Genomic DNA, 27,052 nt, shown 5'->3' with positions numbered 1-27,052 from the left:
TCTTTTTTTTTTTTTTTTTTTTTTTTTTTTTTTTTTTTTTTTGACAGAGTCTCACTCTGTGGCCCAGGCTAAAGTGTAGTGGTGTGATCTCAGCTCATTGAAACCTCCGTCTCCTGGGTTCAAGTGATTCTCCTGCCTCTCGAGTAGCTGGGATTACAGGTACCTGCCACCACGCCTGGCTAATTTTTGCATTTTTAGTTGAGAGAGAACATTTTTAGTTCACCATGTTGGCCAGGCTGGTCTCAAACTCCTGACCTCAGGTGATCTACCCGCCTTGGCCTCCCAAAGTGCTGGGATTACAGGCGTAAGCAACCGCGTCCAGCCCTCTTTTTTTTTTTTTTTAAATTATGAAACATTTCAAGAATCCATTAGGGCTTAGGAAATAATAAGAAAACCTCCCATTATGCTTAGTCAAATTTTAAGATTTTCCCATATTTGCATCAATTATTTTAAGAAAAATATAACATTACAGATTTAAGTAAAGCTCTGCTTGTACCCTTTCCAATGTCACTACCCACGCCAAAGGTAACTCCAACCTGGAATTAGGTATCTACCATTCTCATATGTTTTTATTTTCTAATGCCTATGTATACATACGCTCAAAATATAGACTTTTTAAAAAATAAGGTAAGTGGTATCCTTCTTAAACTTGAATTTTGTATTCATTAGCAATGGCTTATTTACTGTAACTGCTGTAAAGAATTTCACTCTAGATAAGAATTCATTAGCCCATTTGTGTTCATGGACATTTGGGCTGTTTCTGTTTTTTTGCTATTAACACAGAGTTGCCATGAACATTCTTTTATCTATCTTCTCGTGAACATGTGATAGTTTCTCTAAAGTAGGCCCCAGGTCTACCAGAAAAAATTTACTAGGTACTGCTATATAACTCTCCAAAGTGGTTGGGCCATATTCTCATTTTCACTTGGTCAGCAAGAAGACAAGAGACACTGCATCTTCAATCATACTCACTTCCAATGGAGAGGTATTAATTCATCCTTTCTTACCCAAGGCCCACATACTGAAAATCTGCATTTATATCACTTACAAAGTGCATCAAATTAAAACACTCACTAACTCTCAAATTAAGAACTTTCTTAAAATTGTTAGTAAATTATTCCTTCAAATGAGAATTCCAAGGTTGTATGGAGTCCCATGTATCTAGTCGAAGGACAGAGATTTAAAGCAGTCTTAATGGTTGTAGACTATTAAGTCTTGTAAAGGAAAAAAGATGTCATCCAGTAGCATACAAAGAAAAACTTCACTAATCACTTCATTCAAAGAAAATTCTCCTCTAATTTAGTGATTCTTAAAGTATAGCCCCCAGACCACTGGCATTGGACTGAGACATGGAGAAACCCACCCCAAATCCATGAATCATAATTTTGGAGGTGGGGGGACCCCACCAATCAGAAACCTACACTGCTAAACAATCATGCCAGGTGATATGTATGCTCACTGAAGTTTCAGAATCACTGTTGTAAGTAACGTGATTTTTTAAACTCAACTATACTGAAACACCTAGGTTACCTGAGAATCACGAAGCTGATTATGAAAACGCTGAATTAAGTCATTCAGTTCTTCGTTTAGTTCAGATGTGATACTGACGCCAGATAAGCTACCTGCGGTTTCTGCAACAACTGGAAAGAAATTAATAACTATTGATTAATATAAATAAAACACTTTTAATCTCTGAGAAGCTAAAAATAACTTTAAAAAAAAAAACCTTGAAACTAGTTAACAATCCTATCTATCTGCCAACAATCATTTTATTAGAAGTTTCCATCTAACTTAAAAATGAAGGGATGGTCACAAAACTCTAGTAAAGTGATTCATCTTTTTCTGTCCCAACATACAAGGAGGGTTACTATTACATCCCAATTAATAGCAGTGACTCAGTGGAGCAGGTCTGTCTAAGGTCAGTGGGGAGTGGAAGGGAAAGTGATAGTGTAAAAAAGCACAGCTGATTCTGACAGGTTTCCATCTCCATGTTCTTGAATAGAATCAATTCCCTGGTAGAGCGGCTGGCAAACTTTTCTTAAAGGTTCAAATAGTAAATATATTAGGCTTTGTGGGAAATACAGTTTTTGTCTCAACCACCCAGATCTGCTTTTACAGGGTAAAAGCAACCACAGACAATGTAAACAAATGGGTATGCCTGTGTTCCCTAAAACTTTATTTCAGGCAATGAGCCAAACTCAGCTGACAAAAGTTTGCTGACCCCTGCAATAAAATGGATAATTTATTGACATGGCTGTTTGTGATACAAGTCATACTAAAAGACTGTAGTTTTTATCTTCTTAATTTAAAAATAATGTCCCCATATTCATAAAGCAGTTTTGTGACAATAATTTTCATAACAGTTACTGTTCTACTAATGAATAACTCCATCCTTATCCTCACTTGTAACTCTCCAACTCCACAATAGACATCGGTGGCGAGGTACAGTGTCTCACACCTGTAATCCTGAAACTTTGGGAGGCCGAGGTGGGCAGATCACTTGAGCGCAGGAGTTCAAGACCAGCCTGGGCACCACGGTGAGACCCCACCTCTACAAAACTACAAAAATTAGCCCAGCGTGGTACACCACGCCTGCAGTCCTAGCTATTCAGGAGGCTTGGGTGAGAGATTCACCTGAGCCTGGGAGGCAGAGGCTGGAGTGAGTCAGGATCACGCCACTATATTCTAGCCTGGGTTGACACAGCAAGACTGTGTCTCACAAAAAAAAAAAAAAAAAAAAAAGGAAAGAAAAAAGACAATTGGTTAAAAATTGCTACTGTTTTAAAGGAAAACACTACCTTTTTTCCACTGAGAACTGAGAATATAAAGGCTATATGGAATCCTATATATCTAGTCAAATCTCTATGCTGAGAAGAAATTACAGTACTGGTAACACATGTAACTTGCTAGTTAAGTGGTGAAAGGGACACGCTTTGAGGTAACATAATTATCCCAAGATAATATCTCATATACCAGATTAAATACTGTAACTGTAGCTTTTCATGGCTGTTCATTAGTACGCCCCTGCAAAATCTCACAAATACAAGACTAAATTTGTTTTAAAATTACTAAGCTAAAATTCTTTTTGAAACAGTATGAAATAAATTCAAACTCATGTGCATTCTACTCCTATTCTCTGACTCATAATAGTGTATTTTTAAAAAAGAAATTATCTGCTTACTTTCAAAAGTTCATATTCAGAAACAGAAACAAGACCCCTGACCTAGAATTCAACAAATGTAATTCTGCTAAAATTCTATATAAATCTAGGCAAGTCACAAACTCTGTAGAGTTCCTTTGCTACAAAACAGAAATAAGAATTAAAGCTCTGAGTAACCTAGAAATCTCTGATGATCAGAGGAGATTATGTAAGTTTAGAGATTAATAGAACTATCAAAGGAAAGCTTTTAAATTTGATATTTCAAACTCAAAAAATATTTAAAAGGTTAGTCATTAACTAAACTAGTATTAGTCATTATGTTAAAGTATTTTAATTATCATTTCCTAAATTATCTATTTTCTAAATATAAAAGCTAATGGTACTTTAAATTTTACAACGGAGAAATGGGGACAAAAATCTTTGTAATTATTACTATATACAGCTATGTAATTATTACAAAACAGTAAGTTATTGGCCAGGCAGGGTGGCTCACGCCTGTAATCCCAGCACTTTGGGAGGCCGAGGTGGGCAGATCACGAAGTCAGGAGTTCCAGACCACCCTGACCAACATGATAAAACGCTGACTCTACTAAAAATAAAAAATTAGCCAGGCATGATGGCAGGTGCCTGTAATCCCAGCTACTCAGGAGGCTGAGGCAGGAGAATCGCTTGAACCTGGGAGGCGGAGGTTGCAGTGAGCCGAGATCATGCCATTGCACTCCAGCCTGGGAAAAAGAGCAAGACTCTGTCTCAAAAAAAAACAAAAAGAGTTAAGTTATTTGAAAGTCATAACGTTCCTTATGAAAATGTAAACTTAAATTAAGTATAACAGGGATTAGACAGTTGAGTCAGTGGGCTAGGTTTGGACAGCAGAATAAACTGATGCACAACAGGGCAGCCTCAGTGAGAACCTAAACCGCCTTACAAAAACAGAGTGCTCAAAGGAGAGAAATTATTATTAGAAGGGGATGGTGGGGAATAGACTACTAGAAAACATAACTTAGTTTTGTTGAGTTTCAATAACTAATCATCTTTTTTTTCAATTTAATGAGACACTAAAATACTTAAGTTTGAAGGTGATGATAAACTTACAAAATCAGATTCAATACTAATAAATTCAATACAACTTTCATCTAAATCACACATGGCTATGAGGAAAGGAGGAAGAAAATTTCTGAGTCTCAGGAAGTATAGACTATAAATACAGTTCTAAAGAGCTAGTATATACAAAAGGATACCTAATTAAAATAACAGCTACTACTAACTTTGAAGACTAAAGATACTTTATAAATTTATTCACTGCCTCACTTAAGGTTTTAACCCTTTCTTGGGAAGCAAGCAAAGAATGACAATCCTAGCTGAATAAAATAGAAAAAAAGGAAATAAATGCATCACAAGCCTTATCAGTCTGAGGTACAAAAACAGAACTACAGCCTGTCTCTTTTACCTCTTAAGGGTACTCTCTGATGAAAAGAAGAGCGATCTGGCTGTCTGCATGGTATAGTATGATGGCCAGGAGTAGTCCCTGCAACCTTTTCTGCATAACCAGAGAAAAGCACAGGAAAGCATAAGCCTCATATTAAGGTTTCTAAACTAGACAACAATCAAGATCTGATTATGTAATAATCAGCATCCACCCTGCAATACAATTATGTATGAGTCTTCCTTGCAAAAAGAATATTCTCAGACTGTGACATACCAGAATCATCCATCACTGCAATAGCTTGCTCTGCTTTATGTTGCAGAGCTAGAAGCGCAGCCTGCCGTCCCTGTAGAGCTCTTAGTTGCTCCTGTTGTTGTAACATTCTTTTTAATAAATCATGTTGTTTCTTCAAATTTTCTATCTCTTCCATAGGCTCCTGCTGAGGATCTCTGGCCTGGAAAATAAGACCAACAATACTCGTATCTGACTATTAAAATCCACGTTGCTGTTTCAACTATCAATGGCAAAGTATACACATTGATAACAAATTATTAAGTATACAACCCTAAATATAGTTTTAGCAGACATCAAGAAAAAAGAGTAAGAATAGAATGATGACACAGAGATACAGCCTGCCACTTAAGACTTAGGTAATTTCACAGTAAAAAGCTATATAATCAATGGCTTAGCAGGAATAGGAACGAACAAAAGGAAAAGAAAAAGACACACAAAACATAAAAAAGGCCAAGAGGGATGGGGACGGATACACACACACACACACACACTGAAAAATCTAGGCCCCTACAGAAAAGTAGGAGCACATTATGCTGGGTTAATGACCTGAAAGTCTTGTAATCCCAGCACTTTGGGAGGCCGAGGAGGGCAGATCACAAGGTCAGGAGTTTGAGACCAGCCTGACCAACATATGAAACCCCAACTCTACTAAAAATACAAAAATTAGCTGGGTGTGGTGGTGTGCGCCTGTAATCCCAGCTACTCAGGAAGCTGAGGCAGGAGAATCGCTTGAACCCAGGAGGTGGAGATTGCAGTGAGCTGAGACTGACTGCGCCACTGACCGCCAGCCTGGGAGACAGAGCGAGACTCCGTCTCAAAGAAAAAAGAAAAAAAAAAGAACAAAGATTAGAAGTAAAATTTAAAAACAACAACAACCAACCTAGGAAACAGGCACACATACTATTTCTAACAAAGGACTGAAATTTCAAAAATACATTTTTTATTTGATAATCTTATGTAAAAAGATTTTAATTGTATCACATTATCAGACATATAAGAAAATAACAAATTTTATATTATGTATCAAAGACATCATTATTTTACTCTTAAATTATGCTGATTCATCTGAGTCTGATGATATAAAATGGAAGTAAATACTTCCAAATTCCCTGAAAATGCTAGGAAGTTATCATCTAATCTAAAAGTAGAGGGATGGATTAAATAAGTGGCACTTACAAAAAATGATGAAATTTTAAGTGTTAATCTTAAAACTGCTCAAAATGTAACCCAACAAGAAAATGGAAAAGCTAAGCAGAGACAAATTTAAATACAACTGGAAACAATATATTACAAGCTAAATTATATATTGAAATGTATACCATAATTGTATTTTTCATCACCGATTTACCTTTTTAAAAGTCTTTTATTTTAAAAGTTCAATGATTTTACCTAATATTTACATAAAATATATCACTTATGTTTCACTTAGTCAATTTTAAATCTGCACTGCTAACAAATATTGGTTGGGGTTATGTAAATTTTAAATAAACAAATGACTAAAGAGAGCAAAGAAGTTCAAAGATTTCTTTTGAAAGTAAAAATGCACTGATCTACACTTGCTATGCACATTTGATTCCTGGAGAAATTATGGAGCACACAGATGGGCTCAAGAGAAACTCCCTTCTGGGTGACATCCTTTACCAATACTATATAAAAATTTCTTTACCTCCCCACGTAAAATTCATCAGTATTGTGAATAAGCATGAGTAACTGTGGTAGTATTTTACACTTTCACTTGGAAATCAATAAAATTAATAAGTAAACAAATAAGTACAAGGAAAAGAGTTAAATATTCAAGAAAGTTATGATCAAATAGGAAGTTGGCTATAATTAGATTATTTCATGTAAACATCAGAGGTGCCTAGTCAGTGCCTATATATCCTAGACCATCTCTAGACTTCATGAGCATGGGAAACAAATAGGCTACCTGGATTTTGGTAACCCAATATTTATTAGAGGTTTTTCTGTTGTCTTGAACCTCTAAAACTGAAACTTTTAATAAATTAAGTATTGTTTACTCAGTTCTCTCCTATCCTATGTAAGGGGAGTTACTTTATAAATATTTACATCCATTTCTGTGGAAATTCATCCTAGTATGGCTTATTTCCAGACAGTTTACATCTTTAGGAAAAAAAAACTTTGAAGGGTAACGATAATTATCAACAGCTAGCCCTCTCAGAATGCAGCAAAAATAATTTTATAATGGTTTCATCAAAGTCAACAGTAAAATGTAAAACCAAACCAAACAGGTACAGATATCAAAGGAATGAGTAAAAAAAAAATCCCCAGGTTGATCAAATACCCTCTAGCAAAGCATAAATTATAATTAGGAGAAAAAAATTATGCAAATGAGAAAAAAGCATACTTTTTAAAAAGTTCTTTAATCCTTATTAGTCACAAAACTGTGATAACCTAATTATAAAGAATTCTAAGCTATTAAACACAATTATCTTCAGATTTTTCACTAATGCAAAAATGAATTCTCAACAATTTTCAAAATTAGTGAAGTACTACTACTACGTAACTTTCGCATTCATATAAACATTTCAGACTGATGCTCAGAAAAACTGAGCCAATAGATGGGAGCCTATGATGAAATATACAGAAGAGGAAAAAATAAAAATATCTAGGTAGGAGTAAGATGATACCAGGAAGATGGCACCTGGCATAGAAATCCAAAAAGGATGCTAGGTGTATATTAATGCTTCAAATACATACTTTTCTTTAAACTTTTTTTGAAAAAGTCACCTTCACCAACTACGTTTTTCGTTTATAGAATAAAAAAATAACTTAGGCATCAAATCCTGAGTTGTAAATATGTAACAGTGCAATTTCAGAGAAGCCTCAATCTTCCTTTCTTCTACTCAACTGAGGTTCCCCTAGTAATTATTAATGGACCCAAATGTATTTTTCCAGCTTCAGATAATTATGTACTTCAATTTCTTAACGTGAAGGGTGAGGAATTGTAAGCCTAGAGAAGATAAAGCTGTGACTTATTCAATGTCACAGTTAAGGGAAATCGGGTTCTTAGGCTCCAGTCTTCTTTACGTCATATTGTCTCCTCCAAATTATGCGCTGGTTTCTAAATACAAAAGTATAAGACATCATATCTGAAGAACCATAGCTGGTTTACAAGACAGGGCAAGCTCACATGAAATAACGAGCAATGATTAAAATAATGGCAAAACACAGGTACAAGGTACAAAGAAAGCTTATAAATTTTAAGAGGTGAGATTAAGTTGGGGGCCATGAGTATAGGAAAATAATGAAGGCATGGCTACTCATAGAAGGCTTTCTTTTGTAAAATTATGCAAGATGTCACCATGTCTTAAAATATTCCGTAAAGTAGAACGTGCCGTTGGTAGGCAGCTCTAGAACATCAATCATTTCGTAACATGTGTAAGTCTCAAGGTTGCTTTCAACCCTGAATCTCATGTAAGACCCTCAACTATGTTTTCCGCTATTCTAACAGTAAATACTATATTTTGAAAAGATTCTAAGGAGGAAAAGGGGGTGGGGTGGTGAGAATGACAGTTCCTGCACAGTAGAGAAAAAATAAACACAGGTAGTGGGAATTAAGATTTCTTTCCCTGAAGAAATTAAAATAATTTTGCAAACAGAATACTAACAGAACGACGAGACAGCCTTAAGAATCAACAAAGTCAAACTGGAATAAACACCATAAGCAAATTCAAGACAGAATAGTATTCACCTATAAGGATATTATTCAAAGAAACCTAAAAACAGAAAAGTGGTTTTTAAATTGTATGTAATGCCTTAAGAAAAAAAGAATTGGCAGATACTGTATTAACTGTTAACTCTTAAATATTGCTTGTCACTATTCAGAAGGATTAAAGAGAAGAAACTTCCAAAGGTTACCGATTATGCTTCATGTTTATTTGCTCTTCTCCAATGCTACTAGTTTTTAAAATAATCAGCTACTTTCTTTACTGTTGAACTGGGGAAGCTTTTACTTGATACTTGATGTAGTAAGATTCCCGTAACTAATTTCAAACTGTGCTCCCAAATTCTTGTAGGAACCAGAATAAACAAACACAAAATGCCAAAATATCTAGAGGTTAAGTTTTATCATTTGTAAATAGCCACACACACCCCAAAAAAAAAAACAAAACAAAAAAAACCCCATAAAATGAGCATGGGAAACAACTAGCCTATCTGGATCTTGGTAAGCCAATATGGGAAAGTGGGAGAGTGTAGTCCTAGGTAATAAACCAGTAATAAAACATATGAAATTAGTCTTACCTATACTCAATTATTAAAATAGTACCTTGCTCCTGCCAACAGATACATGCACTTTTATAAATGATATTTTTTTTTTTTTTTTTTTTTTTTTTTTTTTTGAGACGGAGTCTAGCTGTGTCCCCCAGGCTGGAGTGCAGTGGCGCGATCTCGGCTCACTGCAAGCTCCGCCTCCCGGGTTCCCGCCATTCTCTTGCCTCAGCCTCCCGAGTAGCTGGGACTACAGGCGCCGGCCACCTCACCCGGCTAGTTTTTTCGTATTTTTTAGTAGAGACGGGGTTTCACCATGTTAGCCAGGATGGTCTCGATCTCCTGACCTCGTGATCCGCCCGTCTCGGCCTCCCAAAGTGCTGGGATTACAGGCTTGAGCCACCGCGCCCGGCCTATAAATGATATTTTTATTCAAACTTTTTTTTTTTTGGAGACGGAGTCTCGTTCTGTCGCCCAAGCTGGAGCGCAGTGGCGTGATCTCAGCTCACTGCAACCTCCGCCTCCAGGGTTCACGCGATTCTCCTGCCTCAGCCTCCTGAGCAGCTGGGATTACAGGCTCACACCACCATGCCTGGCTAATTTTTTGTGTATTTTTAGTAGAGACAGGGTTTCACTATGCTGGCCAGACTGGTCTCGATCTCCTGACCTCATGATCCGCCCGCCTCGGCCTCCCAAACTGCTGGGATTTACAGGCATGAGCCACCTTGCCCAGCCTATTCAAACTCTTTTATGTGGAACTACAAATAGTTGTCTTTAACTCTATCTGGAATGCCATTATGCAAATAATGGAAAATTTAAAAACCTTTTAAAAGAAACACTGCAGAAAAAACAAGCAAAACAGAGGCAACCAAGTCAGCTGGATAATCTTTCTATAAAAGCAAAGGACAAAAAAATAAAAATAAAAATAAAAATAAAGGCCGGGTGCGGTGGCTCAAGCCTGTAATCCCAGCACTTTGGGAGGCCGAGACGGGCGGATCACGAGGTCAGGAGATCGAGACCATCCTGGCTAACACGGTGAAACCCCGTCTCTATTAAGAAATAACAAAAAATTAGCTGGGCGCGGTGGCGGGCGCCTGCAGTCCCAGCTACTCGGGAGGCTGAGGCCGGAGAATGGCGTGAACCCGGGAGGCGGAGCTTGCAGTGAGCTGAGATCCGGCCACTGCACTCCAGCCTGGGCGACAGAGAGAGACTCCGTCTCAAAAAAAATAAAAATAAAAATAAAAATAAAAAATAAAAGCAAAGGAAAGGGGTTTCCAAAAACAAAAATATAAACCAAAAAATCCGATACTAAAGTACCACCTAAATTTCTTTATTTATTTTTATTTATTTATTTTTTTTGAGACAGTCTCACTCAGTCACCCATGCTGGAGTGCAGTGGCTCACTGCAACCTACACCTCCTAGGTTTAAGCGATTCTCCTGCCTCATCCTCCTGACCAGCTGGGATTACAGGCGTGCGCCACCATGCCCGGCTAATTTTTGTGTTTTTAGTAGAGACAGGGTTTCGCCATGTTGGCCAGGCTGGTCCCGAACCCCTGACCTCAGGTGATCCGCCCGCCTCGGCCTCCCAAAGTGCTAGGATCACCACGCCTGGCCCCATCTAAATTTATGAACGCGAATATCAGAAACAAAGGGCAACTGACTGATGGCTGAGGTTTAAGAACATGTTATAAAAAAGGGAATAAATTACATTTCAAAACCTCTGTTAATGTAAATTAAAAACAGCTGTCAGATATAATCCATGGAGAGGTATATAAAAAAGTAGAAAAGAAAAACATTAAGGGACAGAAGTTTACTAAAGCAAATTACAGTATGACAACTATATTAACAATATGTAAGTAATAGCAACAACAGAAAAGCAAATAAAGAAGAAGAAATATGAACAAAAGAAGTGCTCATTTAAAGACTTCCCAAGTTAATATTGGAAAGTATACCTTTGAGGGAAATCCATGTTTTCGGCTATATTTCCTATTAGGCCTCAGTTCCCTGTCATTCTGAGGTCTGTCATCTTTCCCTTTCGGACTTGTAGTAACGTCAATGTCTGAAACCTGTTCTTGTGAAGCTGAATTCCCTAGTTTGTCCTCAATGCACGGCCGAACTCTCAGACTAAAAGATGCCTCCTCCTTTATTAAATAGTGTAGCATATTAATTTCTTAACACAAACTCCTGTTTAACATATAAGCCAGCCTTATAAAACAACTTAAAAAGTACTAGTAGTCCACCTTTAAAAAAAAAAAAAAAAATCACTCCACATCCCCCTCCAAGTGGCAGTAAACTTAGTCTTTTAAGTTTTCTGTAGACTAGACTGTTGCTTACTGTAATTAAGCAAGTACCACACCCTGGGTAATTACCACACTACACAACTGTTAAAGCACATTTTTAACATTTATTCTGCTACATGTTATTAGCCAACTTTCATATCATCATTTTATATTATGAAAGAAACTGTCATCACAATGAATACTTTATACAAATTACAATACATCTACACAAGTTCCTACCCCTTCCCAACAGAATTCCTTTACCCACATTGTCCTAACCCTTCCATTTCTGCTGGAATCTAAGGAAGAAATTATGCCTAGCACCACTGTAAATAGAAAAACAATTTCCCCACAGTAAAATCCATTCTTCAACAACTTTGGCTCTCCAAGTATCTCCTGTTGAAAATAATGTAAAGAAAAGAAATTCAAATTGCCTCTTCAAATTAAGAAGGTCCGGGAAGAGAAAGGAGGCAGGTAAGAACTATGCGGTCAATACTAACAGGAAACAAACCTTCAAATTCCTAATGCTGAATGGCATTTTCAATACCTCAAAACCCGAAGAGATACATGCTTATCCTCTCAAAACAAAAGCTTTACTAATCTGTAATAGGTGTTAAAAGTTTAATAATGCACGGTTATAGGCACACCTGTTTAAAATGCCTAGAAACACCCTAGCATTGAACCACAACAGGTTTTATAAATCTTTCCTCAAAGTTTTGTAAATTACTATTTTTCAGAAAAGCAGTACTTTACTTCAACAAACTTGATTTTGCAAAGTCAGCAATTATATAGCATTTTTCTCATTGTGAATAAACCACAATGTAAATGCTATCCCGTCCCATTTACTAGTTTTTATCTCGATTTTTCAGTCATCTGGTTTTGCTCCAGTACTAGGATAGAGTCCAAGAAATGAAAAATTCTGATATCCTTAAGGAGTCCTCAGTGACAAATGAACTTGGTTATTTCCAAAAGACTATATGCTAAGTAATCACTAATGTTGCCTATTGCCCTTAATTCCACCATCAGTTTTAACTTGTTTGATGCTTCTTAAAATTAGTGAAGCTTTGCTTAACAAAACAAACTACAAAAACAATGTTTCTATAAACTGAAGATCAAAAATTACATTTTCAAATCAACCATTAAAACTATTTTTAGCGTTAATAAATAAAACTTAACTTCCATGTTTAAATACAGAATACATGCAGCATTAACAATTTGAGGGTTTCTTCCCTGGAATACACTTTTCATTAAGGAACGCCTAGAAAATAACATCTTGAAAACTGGGAGAAAAGTTTAAACCTTCATTTCCAGCACTTTAATTACCAAAAAGCTGCTTACCGTGGTATCTGAAGCCTCAGACTGCACATCTATGTTTAGCGATGTGCTCTCAGCTACAGAACCAGATCCCACAGCTGAATCTATAGTCCGAACATCCTCCTCCTCATTTTCTCTAGCCTGAAATATTTTAGTGGTATAAATCATACAGCTATTAAAATGGGCAATAAAATGTTATAATGGATGGCACGATTTTTTGAAAATATGTTAACTCCTCTGGCGTGGCAACAGAATGTCATCAGTAAATATACACTGAGATACTACAAAAATAACTCAATATATTATTTTAAAAGTCTAATACTTACAAGGATTTTTTTAAGAAATTTCATATATGACTTCTCTTGTTCTTTAAGGTGATCTATTAGATGAGTAAGGCGCTCAACATTAGCAGATCTCTCATTTTTCTCTACAAGATCTTCCCGCATGGAACTAGCTTTAGTAATATAATCACGAATTTGAACAAGCCTGCTTACAATCTGCAGGGGAAACATTTAAAAAAAAAAAAGCATGAAAGCACACAATATATAAAACTGAGGATAATTAGTTCAATAGCAACAGTTTAATTTTTATTTCGAAGATAATGAAAGATACTTGGATTATTGTGTGAATTAATACATGCAAAAAATCGGAATCCAGCTTAGATTTTAAACAAAACATAATTAGTAACACTAAAAACTCCAATCGCTGTCAATTTAAAAATAAATTTAAAAATTTTAATCTACAGTATGTGAAAAATTTTACTTCTACAACTGCACACTAAACTATTTATATAAATTTTCCTAATGTTTACATAAGTTATAAAGTATACGTATTATAGTTTTGCAACTACTTTCCAAAGAATTATATTGCCATTTTTAAACATTCCTACAAAAATCTACTTATCACTTTGCTTCCAATCCCCCTTTACTAAAAACTGGCAATATGCTATATTGCAAATAAACAGAAAGAAGCCTTAATTAACCTGAATATGCCATTTCTAAAATTATTTTGGATAAACAGAAATTTACTCTATTTTAAGTAAATCTGGCAGATTAAGGAAGGGGATCAGTGAAGCACTTTAATTCCACCTAACTAAAATTCCTGTGTGCATAACCTAATTTTTTACATCTTAATGTTAGTATTTTGAGGTTTGTGAAAAGAATGAGCAAAAGAAAGAAATGTTATCACCTGGCTGCTCTCCATTGCAGGTTCTCCCCTCCCATCTTCTTCAGACACCTGACAGTTTTGCAAGAGGTCATTACTTAGAGCAGAAGCAAACAACTCTTTACATTGTGCTGATCCAATCGTTTCTCTGTTTGGGGGACTTGTAGATGCATCTTTGCTCTTGTTAGTATTAATCTGCATAGGCAAAAAGTTGAAGGGCTTTCGGTTTTCACTAAGCTGACGTTTGTTGTTAGCAGCTGTTGCTCTACCTTGAGAATCACTTCCAATGCTTCTCTACATATGAAAAAGAAATCAAATCACACAAACATTAATCTTATGACAAAATTTTGTTTTAACCCCAACGTTCTTAGTTTCACCATCAGATATTGATTCAGAAGGTGCGCACAAACAGCTTTGCAGTAAGAACTGAAAGAGTTTTGGCTCTGTAACAGTCTTTCACTAAAATATGAAAATTTGATTAGCATTTTCTAGACTTCATTTTGTTGAGACAATTCAACCGATGAATATGAACAAGATTAGTCTAAATGAAGTACAGGTTGAGTACTCCTTATCCAAAATACTTCGGACAAGAAGTGTTACGAATTTCACTTTTTTTCAAATTTTGGAATATATGCATAAACATGAGATACATCCTGGGAAAGAGACCTAAGTCTAAACATAAAATCCATTTATGTTTCATATGCACCTTATACACATAATCTGAAGGTAATTTTATACAATATTTTTAACAATTTTGTGCACGAAACAAAGTTTTGATTGTGTTTTCACTGTAGCCCGTCACACAAGGTCAGGTGTGAAATTTTCCACTCATGTCGGCACTTAAAAAGTTTTGGATTCTGGAGCATTTCAGATTTTCGTGTTAGGGATGCTCAACATGTCCTAGGACCATGGATCACATTTTAACTCATACTGCTTTTTATTACTTGCTTATAGTATTTTTATAGGCTTTGGACCCAATGAATCAATGTAATTAAAGCTGTGTCTATATGAAGAACTGTCTGAAAAAGTACTCAGCTCAGTGCCTGACAGTTAAGTGTTCAATAATTGATAGATACAAATAAATGATACATGATCATCACCAACATCATTATCCGACTTGAATCCACCTTTCTACATTTTTGGAAATGTGTGTGTCTCTATGACATAAAGATCTGACAGTAAAATATTTGTGAAGAATTTATTATCATTTTTACTTGCTTTTAAGATCTAAACTTTATTTTGGTGATCATAAATAGAAAATAGTTTCATTCTAAACTTGAGGTAACCCACCACATCCCACACTTAGCCAATGATATATATACTAAACTGGAACTTTCCATTACTTAATATCAATTTTATTCAGTTACTAAAAAGCAAAATTTAGTTTCATAGTAAAATCACTTGAGTTAATCATACAACATAGTATAAAGTCCAGAAATACGTGTCTTTAGCAAGTTTAGAAATGAGACTTCATTTCCCTCTAAACAACACAGGACCATCCCCAGTGATGAAAATTCTTTTCGTAGGCACAGACACTTTTTAAAAAAATAACATAAAAACTCAATTTTCTATTCCTAAGACAAATTATTTAATCCATTTCAAGTATTTCTCACAGTAATAACTTGATTTTTAAAAATAATTCACAAACCTGATCTAAATCACTGAAGTTTATCCGCTGTTTCAGTTTCTCTAATTCTGCCTGCTCTGGGACAGACATCTGACTCATGTATCTACTGTGTGGGAATGTATGTGGAGTCTTCGTTCTTCGCCTTCCAACTCCTGGTGACGACTCCGGAGAAATATCATTAGTTACTCTTTTATCACTTTCTACACCAAACTTTTTCTTATTCTTTTCTGATGATCTATTTGCTTTCTTCTGTTGGCCACCCCAATCCTTTAAAAAAAGTAAAAGAAAAAGTTAACCTGGTCTCTATCAAACCAGGAAAATAGTTTGGTATAATTAAAAAGTTTTGGTCAGTTTTAAAATTAAAAATGACAAAACATTTTGGACAGACTTACACTCCTAAAGACAATTATTTACTTCTATTAACCCATTTTTCCCTCATTACATCTACCCTAATTTTATAGCCCATCCTTCTGAAAATAGATTATTTTCTTATCAAGATCACTAACAAATACAAATCCTCAAATGCCAACCCTAAAATCAATCTGAGTATTTCCAAGAGGATTTTTTACACTGTTATTTTCTATTATAAATAGAGAAATAAATTAAATACCTTTACTGACCTCCTATAAACTCGGTATGTATCATAAAAAGATCTGAAATCCAATCAACCTAGGTTCTAAAACTAATTACTGTTTTCTGAAAAAACTCCCCTGCGTGACCCTAGGCTATTTATTTCACTTCCTATAGTCTCAGTTTCCTAATCTCTAAAATAGTGTCACCTTCAAAATAGGATTAAAAAGAATTAGTACCTAGCATTTAGCAAGCAATAAATATAACTTTCATTTTTATAGATAAAAATGTACATGATAATACCTAATACGGAATTACAAAAGTGCTTATAGTTTTAACTGGAAAACATTTTTATTTACTTCATTATACCCACATAACCTAATTCATTCAACAAAAAGGTCTGTAAATTCCCACTTTATCCAATTGGAAGACTCTTTTAGTTACTAGTATAGCAAACCACTTGGGATATTTTCCTTATTTTAACAAAACTCCCTTCTTTACGAATTGTCCTTCCACCCAATCTATGAGTGAATATTTCTGCCAACCTGTTACACTACTTACCTCACCCCATCCTCGCCACAGAAGACTGAAAAAAGAAACATACCTAATCCAAATTAGCATAATCATACTTTAAAATTTCAAATTGGAACTAAGAGATAACTAGTCAGTACATAACTGCAACCATAATTAAAAACTTTAGAACGACGGGACAGCCACAGTATATCACATGGACCAGAGGAGAGAAAACTGGTCTGTAAAGAGAAAGCTGTGTTAGGCAGATGCACTCAGAAGCAGAGTTAGGGTGGTGAAAATTCTTGACAACTTTCCAATTCCTTCTCCCAGTCCCTTCCTAAAACCCAGCTACATGCCTTAAACATGATTTCCATAAAAAAAAAAACTTTTACATCTTTATATAATAGTAAATCTTCCTTCTGGCTTAAAAGCTAACTCAATTTGATTTCTGTGTCTTCAATTAATATAATAAACAGCCCAGGGACCCTTAATATCTTGGCCAGAAAGTGTTTACAAAGAGCATCGGTGAGCTAAATTTGGTCAGGGGGCAAATTGCAATTTAACATTAATAGCCAACAACACACCATGAAGAGTAAGGTATCATACCATATTGTTGAGCCTGTCATCAACATTCTCATTGCTCCAATTTGGTAAATCCTGATCATTCATGCCATCTTCAAAAGGACCTCCTCCTGTGGCCATACTGGCTTTAACAATTAACTCTCTGCAAAACAAGTTAAGAACTGAGCTTTAACACATAAAAACAAACTCGTTTTTTAAATCACTCCAAGAAGTGTAGCAATACAATCACTGAAGCACTGATTTTATGAACTAAAATGAGGCACTGTCAACCACATCACAAACAAACTGATTTAGCTGCGATAGGCATATTATGATTAAAATGAGTTGGTAGTTGGAATGACAGAGAAAGGAAAATCCCTGAATATACCTTATGCGCACTAGTCTGCATACTAAGTAAGATTACTTACTTAATGCAACACAGTCCCAAAAGGTAGAACAATAAGGTAGGAAAAATGTCATAAACAGCTAGAACCAGAACTTCTCTCAGGAAAGAAAGTATCTCTGTTCTGACAATGGACTTGGGATGAAGATGATACTCTGAATACAGGCATTAGTCCTGTGCCAAAGATTCAAAGAGGGGAGAACTGCGCTGCAAGAAACAAGAAGAAAGTTTGGTTTTATCAGGAAGGAAGGTACGATACTAAGGTGATAAGAAGGTGGGGAAAGAGAAGCAGGACTAGGGCCAAAAAATCCAAAAGCGCAGTGGCTAGAAGACATTTTAAGAATAGCGATGCTTACTACCCTACTTTAATTTGTATTAGTGCTTTCTCTAAATCTTGTTAAAGACTACCACACTCAAATCCTCCCCATAAAAATGGGGTTTTTGCTTGTATATGTGAAAATCAAGAAAGGGACTGAATTTCATACCTGGGTCAAAGAGATGAGAAAAAGCAGCAGCAATGGCGGAAGTAGAGGTTCAAAGGCAGAGATGATCATCAGAAAATAATATTTCTGCATAATCTTGCGGAAGACTTTGGATTTCTACTAGCTGTGGAATTGTACAGGTTGAAGGGGTGCTAGTTGAAAGAGGAGAGGTTGAGATAATTTTATCTAAAATTCAAGGGACAGGAAAAGCCATTAAACTACAAACAAAAGCACTGACACTCGAAAGAGACAGTTTGGCCAAGGTCATTCAGCTAAAAATGGCAATAAAAAATATTAATAGGCTGGTTGCAGCGGCTCATGCCTGTAATCCCAGCACTTTGAGAGGCTGAGATGAGCAGATCACTTGAGATCAGGAGTTCAAGACCAGCCTGGCCAACATGGTGAAACCCCATCTCTACTAAAAATACAAAATTAGCCGGGCATGGTGGCAGGTGCCTGTAATCCCTGCTACTTGGGAGCCTGAGGCAGGAGAATCACTTCAACAGAGGAAGCCAAGGTGTAGTGAGCCAAGATTGCGCCATTGCACTCCAGCCTGGGCAACGAGCAAACTCCATCTCAAAAAAAAAAAAAAAAAAAAAAAAAAATTAAAAATTAAATAAATAGTAATAATTATAAAAACCCAAGTTGCTTTAATTCTGAGATCTTAACTCATCCCATTCACTACAGAAAAAATATCAAAAGGATTATCAACTCTGAAAAAGTACAATTCGTCCCACAGATGTTTTCATGCTAGAATATCTATTAGAATAACACATTACATTAACAAATTACATAGCAAATTAAATTTTATCTCAAAAATGATAAAAATTCAACAAAATATTTATTTAAAAAATCTTAAAAATCACAAATACATTGACCATTCCATTATATTTTACTGTTCATTTTTTTAATGAGCATATATTACTTTAATAATTCTCTAAAGAGTTGAAAAGAAGTATATTTTAAACCAATAGTCAACATTATGCTTAAAATAAGACATGAAGGACATCCCTAATAAAGACCAAAATAAAAATGCTACATATCAGTTATTTAGCATTCTTTCAGAAATTCTATCAAGCAGAAAAATATGAAACAAATATTAACATTGAAAAGAGAAAAGGTGGTATTCTTAAAGAGTGTTTTTAAAAATCTAGAGAACATCAAAATATCACCAATACCACTTAGAAAACATAATGGGGAAAAAACGATGCCACTCATAATGGTGACAAATATATAAAATGTCTAGGAATAATAAATTGGCTTCATGTCAAGAAGCACTATTAAACTCTATAAAACAATATGGGAGAAAAAATGTGAATAAGTAGAAAAAGTATCTTCCATGATGGGAAAGTAAATATTACAATCAATCACTTTTTCTAAATGTATATTGGCTTAATTTAATTCCAATTAAGATTCCACTGGAATTCTCCTTAGAACTTGACAATTCTAAAATTTATCTGGAAGAATGAATAAGTCAGAAAAAAAGCTACCATCTATAAAATAAAAGCAAGAATAGCAACAGAGGTCAGGAGGTTAGAAAGCTAATCCAAGTTAGCTGTCTATATGGTTTCAACAATGCCGTCTATATGGTTAAATTAGTACTAGCTGAGGAACAAAAACACTCAAATACATGCAATCAGAAAAATGTGGTTAAGAAAAATTAGTCACAGCTAACACATTTTATTTTGTTTACTATATGCCAAACACCATGCTAAAATATTTTATGTCCATTATGTCATTTAACCCTCACAACAATTCTATGATGTAGGAGTGAGCAATTTGCTAACAGATCTGAAAACCACACATTTAGAGCTTTAACAGTTTTTCTTAGTATTCTTCACCTCAGTCACAGAAGAGAGAAAAAAATGGTTTGAGTCACTACTTTCTCAATTCTCCCAAGGATAGTACATATCCAGAACCATCCATCCCAGACACACAGAAAAAAAGTGAATTCACAGTAAACAACAGATGCCTTAGGGTATTAGAGTTTAATTCTCTCCCAACTGAGAAAGGCTGCCTTATATCACACCATCAAAATAGTCAAAGATTAAAACAGAATTTTAAACATAAGATTTGTAAAAGACAAGAAAATGGAATGCTTTTTAAAACAGAGAACTTACTAAATTGAGAACACAAAGAAATAAAAAATAAAAAGTTCAACAGATTTTATTCATATAAAAGTAAATCCTAAGTGTGCTGAGAATAGTAAATGAGAGCTTGGGAGAAAAAAAATCTGAAAGAGACATGAAGTATAGTTAATACCTTTGTTATACAGAGAATTTGTTTTAAAAAAATAAAACTGGAGAAATACAAGCAAAACAAGTAGTTTGCAAAAAAAAAAAACACGAATATATAAAGTCCAGTTGCAAATTAAAATAAACTATTAAATTTGCTAACTTTCATATAAATTACATATTATCTAATTCTCACGGTAGTAAAGGGAAAATGAAATTCTCTGACACTATATTGAGAATATAAACCAGAATAACATTTCTGGAAAGCATTTAGGCAATACTGTAGCAAGAACTAAAACTGAGTTTTTGACGTAGTAATTCTACCTCTTCATAAGTAATCTGAGAAAACAACCTTAAATGTGGTGGAAAGAACTATAATGAAGTTATTATGCTATAATTGTGATAAATTAAAATATAACACTAAACGTCAAAGGACAAAAATCAATGCTTTTAGGCAAACTGTACTACACCTGCAGGGTAGAACACTAAGTACCCTTCAAAATACGTAATTATGAAGACTGGACAATATAACCTGTCGTTATATCATGGAAAAAGTAATATAAAAAAGTAAAACAGCTGTATGAAAAATTATATATACCTTTTTTTAAACAAAGCTAAGAAACTTTATTAAAATGCTTTCACAAAAGCAATTATTGGTTACAGGGTAGACACTGGTGATCTTTCTTCTTTTTTCGGTCTCATGTATTTTCAGGAAACAGTTTACGTAATTATTTATACTAGAAATATACTTTAAAACTTTAAAAAAGAATTAATACCCAGAGAAGTACATACAGTGAACCAAAATGACTAATTTAAATAAAATATTTTGCAACTACTGTTTTCTACATATCACATAATTTGTAATATTGAAGAATAAAACAAGCATGCAATAGAAGTGATGCCATATTTAAAAGTACTAAAAGCAATTGCTTTGAAACGTAAATTGGAAGGGAAAATTAAAACATTTAAGTCAAAATTATTACATATCATTTTTATCTTAAAAGAGTATGTTAGCTACACTTTCTATCAATAGAATAATGAACCAACAGTAAAGTAAGATAAATGTATTAAGAATGTATCTCGGCCGAGGTGCGTGTATCAAGAGGTCAGGAGTTTGAGACCAGCCTGGCCAACATAATGAAATCCATTTCTTCTAAAAATACAAAAATTAGCCAGGCACGGAGGCACATGCCTGTAGTCCTAGCTACTATGGAGGCTGAGGCAGAAGAATCAGTTGAACGGGAGGCGGAGGTTGCAGTGTGCTGAGATCACGCCACTGCGCTCCAGCCTGGGCAAGAGCAAGACTCCATCTTTTAAAAAAAAAAAAAAAAAAACTAGAAAGAATGTTTTACCTTCTATTTTCCAATTACAAAAAATTCCCCCTAAAATGCAGAGCTTGTTCCAAAGACCTATTTCTGGTTAATGACTTTGAACACTACTAAAATAAGGTTTTAAAACAATTTTAAAACTGTACACTGTAATTCGTTTGAGAAAAATAGATTTTTTTTCAATTATTTTAAAAGAAAAATTAGTAAAATCTTATCTAGTAAGTTGGTAAAATAAACAATTTCATCCACTGTTACACTGTGACTGCCATGGGGGTAGAATACTTTATAACTTAATAATGATGATACCAAATGTGTTTAAAAGGCACGGTATTAGCATGCCTTTAAAAAGTAAAACTGTAAGTATGAAGCTAAAGACATTATTGCATATGGATCAATTCTTAACGTATTAACATTCACAACATTTCCCAAAAATTTTAAGTATCTCCCTCATAAGAGGTAACGGCACGTTATTTCTCTCTTCTTTATGCTAACCTCTTTAACCACCTCAATGTCACCATTAAAAATACAGGATCTCTGCCTTCTAAATTTTATTCTGCAAACACATTAATGTAAACTAGTATTCAGAAGTACAGAAAGTATTTCAATAACAAAAAGACTAAGGATGTACAGAATACCAATTCAAGCAAAATTTCTGGGCAGCATCAATAGAACTTGGTGACTATAGTTCCCCCTTGCTGCAGTTTTGTATTGCAGGATTATAGTTACCCACACTCAACTATGGTCAGAAAACAGGTGAGTACAGTATAATACGTTATTCTCAGCGACAAAGACCACATTCTTATAACTTTTATTGCAGTATATTGTTGTGACTATTCTATCTTATTAGTTGTTAACCTTTTACTCTGCCTAATTTATAAATTAAACTTTATCACAGTACGTACATACAGGAAACAACATACACACAGAGTTTAGTACTACCCACAGTTTCAGGCATGCACTGGGGGTCTATGGAAGGTATCCCTACAGAAAAGGGCAAACTACTGTATTATGACGTGGGCGATAAGGAAGTGGAGGAGTTAAAGGATAAACCCTAGGTCGCTAGAAACTGGGTATGTGACACAGTTAAACTGATTAGAAAAGCAACAAGTTTTCTTTGTTGAGAGATGATAAGTTCAAGTTATAAAAATGCTGAGTTTGAGGTGCCTATAGTGCACCCAATTAAATTGTCTAGTTGACAAATAGTGACCTATCTCTCAAGAGAGAAATCAGGGCTGGAGAGTCATCCACTCAAAAAGTGGGACAGAGGACTCAGGGAGACAATAAAGAGTAAGAAAAGACCAGATCTTAAATCCACTGGTATTAAATAGAGAGGCAGAGGAAAAGGACATACTAATATACTAATGAGGTACAGAAAGATAGGAGGGAAACCAGGAGAGCCTCTCAAAAGGGGAAAAGTATATCAAGGAGAATGTGATAAGAAACCAAACAGTTACCTTGCCAAATAAAAGAAGGACTGAGAAGTATCGTCCTGGATTTAGCAACACGGTTACCGTTGACCTTGGTGAGAAGTTTCAGCAGGGGTGGTGAGGGTTAATTCCGTAACTGGAATGTATTATTGGGAGGAAGGGGAATAATAAAGGAAGTAATTAGCTAACATTTTTAAGGAATCAGCCTATCATGAGAAGCAAGCAGAGACAGTCATAAAGAAAGTTTTATTAAAATGGAAGTATCTTGAGTATGTTTACAATTTGTCGGTAAGCAGGGAGATACTGGTCAGGTGTGGTGGCTCATGCTTGTAATCCCAGCACTTTGGGAGGCCGAGGCAGGTGGGTCACCTGAGCCAGGAGTTTGAGACCCGCCTGTCCAAAATGGCAAAACCCTATCTCCACTAAAAATACAAAAATTAGCCAGGTGTGGCGGCACATGCCTGTAACCCCAGCTACTCAGGAGGCTGAGGCAGGAGAATAGCTTGAACCCAGGAGGCGGAGGTTACAGTGAGCTGAGATTGTGCCATGGCACTCCAGCCCGGGCAAACAGAGAGAAGTTCCATCTCACACAAAAGAAAAAAAAAAAAAAAAAAGAGGGAGATACTAAAAATGCAGAAGAGAAAGGAGATAAGCAACTAGCATGTGGGCTCTGAGAAACCAGGGGCCACTGGGATCCAGAGCGAAAGACAAATGATTAGCTTTAGACAGGAACAGGAACACCTCTTTAACTGAAAAAAACAAGAAAGGATGGAATCGGTTGTAGGCTGGCTAGCAGCTGTGGTGGTAGGAAACCAAGGGTGCTCCTAAGTGTTGTGAAGTAGGAAGGACTGTACATTAAGTGTGAGGGTGAGACAGCAGTGTCTGCGAGATCGTAGAAAAGTAGGAAAAGGAGAATGACTCTCAACAGCAGTACGGACTCAGGGAAATGAGAGACTATTCACTGATGTAACAAGTACTACAAATATTTTTTTCCAGCAGTGCTCATAAGCCTCAATATAAACACTCCACTAAATCCATCCAAGGTTGAAATTTTGCCAGGCAAGTTTAACAGAAAGACAGTAAGATAAGAAAGTTGAAGCTATAAGAAAACAATTGGTAGAAGTGATTGATGACAGTACTATGGGCAGCTGAATGGGGATAAAAATAAAATCGTTCTACTTTAAACACACACTTCTACTCATGCTATGCTTTACTAAACAAAGTTGAAACTATTATTTCCAAGTTTCATTTAGCTATTTTTGACAGCCTTAGTGGGCTTATCTTTTATACAAAGACACAAAAATGAAAATATACTATGGCAGTATTAAGCTACTTTCAATGACTAATTTTTTTTTTTTTTTTAAAGAAAATCCTGTTAGACTGGGCGCAGTAGCTCACGCCTGTAATCCCAGCACTTTGGGAAGCCAAGGAGGGCGGATCACGAGGTCAGGAGTTGAAGACTAGCCTGACCAACATGGTGAAACCCTGTCTCTACTAAAAATACAAAAATTAGTCAGACGTGGTGGCATGTGCCTGTCATTCCAGCTACTTGGGAGGCTGAGGCAGAAGAATCCCCTGAACCTGAGAGGCAGAGGTTGCAGTGAGCCGAGACTGTGCCACTACACTCCAGCCTGAGTGACAAAGCAGACTCCATCACAAAAAAAAAAGAATATCCTGTTGCAGGATTCCTACTAGACATATTATGATAGAATATCACAGTATTAATTATCATGAAAATACCTACGACTACAGTTTACCTCTGAAATATGAATATAAGGTAAAGAACAAATTCAAAGTAATCGAATAATCAGGCCAGATGCAGTGGCTCATGCCTGTGATTCCAGAACTTTGGGAAATCAAGGCGGGCGGATCACTTGATTCACCTGGTCAACGTGGCGAAACCCTGTCTCTACTAAAAATGCAAATATTAGCCATGTGTGGTGGGGCACACCTATAATCCCAGCTGTTTGGAAGACTGAGTAAGGAGAATCAATTGCTTGAACTCAGGAGGAGGGGGTTGCAGTGAGCCAAGATGGCACCACTGCACTCCAGCCTGGACAACAGAGCAAGACTCTGTCTCCAAAAAAAAAAAAAACCCAAAGTAATCAGTAAAGAAAAAAATTATTTTTTTCACAAACGGCATTAAATTACTCATAGTCCCCTCTGAAAATATCTATCCAAGACATTCTTGTAATTTTCCTGACAGTAACTGGGTCATGGTTTCACTCTCTACTTCATTCCTTGCTTTCATGACCTAAACACTTGCAATGACTTTTCTAAGACTCTGGCCTCAATTCCAATATCCATCTCATCTTCTCTATTCCAATACTGAACTGATCATTTGTTCGGGATCCTGAACTTCTGAAGTTCCTCTTTCTGATCATAAGTTTTTGCATTCTACTTCTCTCACTTTATTCCTGCTGAAACTGCTCTTAGCCTTCCTGAATACTAACAGCCCCTTAATCATTTCTCTCTCCCTAAATCCACCAATCCCTTGATTCCTTACTCAAACCCAAACCCAAGTAAGTCATTCCAAAAAAGCCTTGCTAGCTAGCAACCTTCACTTCCTCACCTACTTGCCTATTGTGTCAACTCAATTCTGGTTAAACCCCACCATCTGTTTTCTCCGCTACTATTCTTAAGCTGTCAAAAAGTGCGGAAATAGTCATAAAATGGCATTAACTGTGATCACTATTAAGGGATGCTACACTCCACATAACACATATACTTTTAAAATGTAAGTTTACTCCATGAGGTAAGGCACCCTGTCTGTTTTGCACACTGCTGTATCTCTAGTACTGTAGCTATTACACAGCACGCTGCAAGGCACTCAATCAAATCTGTAAAAATGAAAGTACTGCTATGTATCTCCGGTTGCCTTCTTAGTTCTCTACTGTGAATCTCACAGCCTTACCACTTTCTCCAAGTCTCAAATCCACTTTCCTCCTTCAGAACAAAATGGCCAAATCTCCTATTGAAAAAACCCAGGTCTTCCAATTTAACTCAATTACCCTTTATTTTTATTCCTCTTATCCATCATCTTCCCCAATGTGCTAAAAGGAAAATTTTATAACTAATTTTATAATTATTGTTTATTTTACTAAAGCCTACCATACAGCAATCACTCTAGTATTAACTCTCATACACACTCACATGTGACCTTTCCCTTGAGTTCCATTTTTCTTGCCTTGTTTTGTTAGTCTTCCAATTTAAAAAAAACCCACTGAGAAGTATAATTAAGATACCCGTCAACTACCTATTTGTACTTTCTCATAAGTCTCATTTCATATCCTCACAGGAGAGCTATAAAATAAAAATCTATCTGCTTTTGTGGAAAGTAAGAATATATATTAATTTCTACCAAACTTTTTTTTTTTTTTTGAGATGGAGTCTCGCCCTGTCGTCCAGGCTGGAGCGCAGTGGCACAATGTGAGCTCACTGCAACCTCCCCCTCCCAGGTTCACGCCATTTTCCTGCCTCTGCCTCCGGAGTAGCTGGGACTACAGGTGCCTGCCATCACGCCTGGCTAATCTTTTTTGTATTTTTAGTAGAGACGGGGTTTCACCATGTTAGTCAGGATAGTCTCAATCTCCTGACCTCCTCATTCGCCCACCTCAGCCTCCCAAAGTGCTGGGATTACAGGCGTAAGCCACCACGTCCAGCCGATTTCTACAAAATTTTCAAAATGAACTTTCTTAAAATTTTAACAGTAGAATTAAATTTAGGTTATTTCTTTCTGAAGTTTTTTATGAAGAGATATTACTTCTAAAAAGCTTTTAACAAACTTCTAATTATCTTTTAGTCATTTTTCCAAACTGTCCTTTGCAAACAATTATTTAACTTCTCCTAGTAAACTTACATTCTACAGCACTGACTTTATTCTACTGGACAGAGAATACCTTTATGTCACTTGCATGTGACTATGCACTAAAAGTAATGTTTAAAGTAATTTTATACCAGGAAAGGGAGATTGAAGTATAAAAAAGAATAATAAAGTAATTTCAAACAACTAAACTTCGGCCAAGGTATAACAAGTTCAAAA

General features: G+C 35.7%; 1 protein-coding gene across 21 annotated transcripts in view; it reads right to left on the bottom strand.

Moving 5' to 3' along the window:
* Positions 1–27,052, bottom strand: part of PCM1 (pericentriolar material 1) — a 109,442-nt gene that overhangs the window by 79,761 nt on the left and 2,629 nt on the right. For 15 of the 21 annotated variants that reach the window (XR_003120758.1, XM_025393426.1, XM_025393439.1 and 12 more), the window contains 6 exons: positions 17,182–17,299; positions 15,514–15,759; positions 13,890–14,159; positions 13,028–13,198; positions 4,860–5,037; positions 1,531–1,640 (listed from right to left, as the gene is read on the bottom strand). Coding sequence is in view for 20 of the 21 variants with exons in the window: in XM_025393426.1 (XP_025249211.1) it covers positions 1,531–1,640; positions 4,860–5,037; positions 13,028–13,198; positions 13,890–14,159; positions 15,514–15,759; positions 17,182–17,277 (1,071 nt within the window). In the remaining variant the exon portion in view is untranslated. Of the gene's footprint in view, positions 1–1,530; positions 1,641–4,859; positions 5,038–12,725; positions 12,843–13,027; positions 13,199–13,889; positions 14,160–15,513; positions 15,760–17,181; positions 17,300–27,052 lie in introns of all 21 variants that reach the window. The other 6 variants (XM_025393423.1, XM_025393429.1, XM_025393430.1 and 3 more) reach the window with 1 other exon arrangement.

This window comes from Theropithecus gelada, chromosome 8 (assembly GCF_003255815.1).
Source record: "Theropithecus gelada isolate Dixy chromosome 8, Tgel_1.0, whole genome shotgun sequence".
In the NCBI taxonomy this organism is placed as follows: Eukaryota; Metazoa; Chordata; class Mammalia; order Primates; family Cercopithecidae; genus Theropithecus; species Theropithecus gelada.
This window is presented reverse-complemented; position numbering and strand designations above follow the sequence as displayed.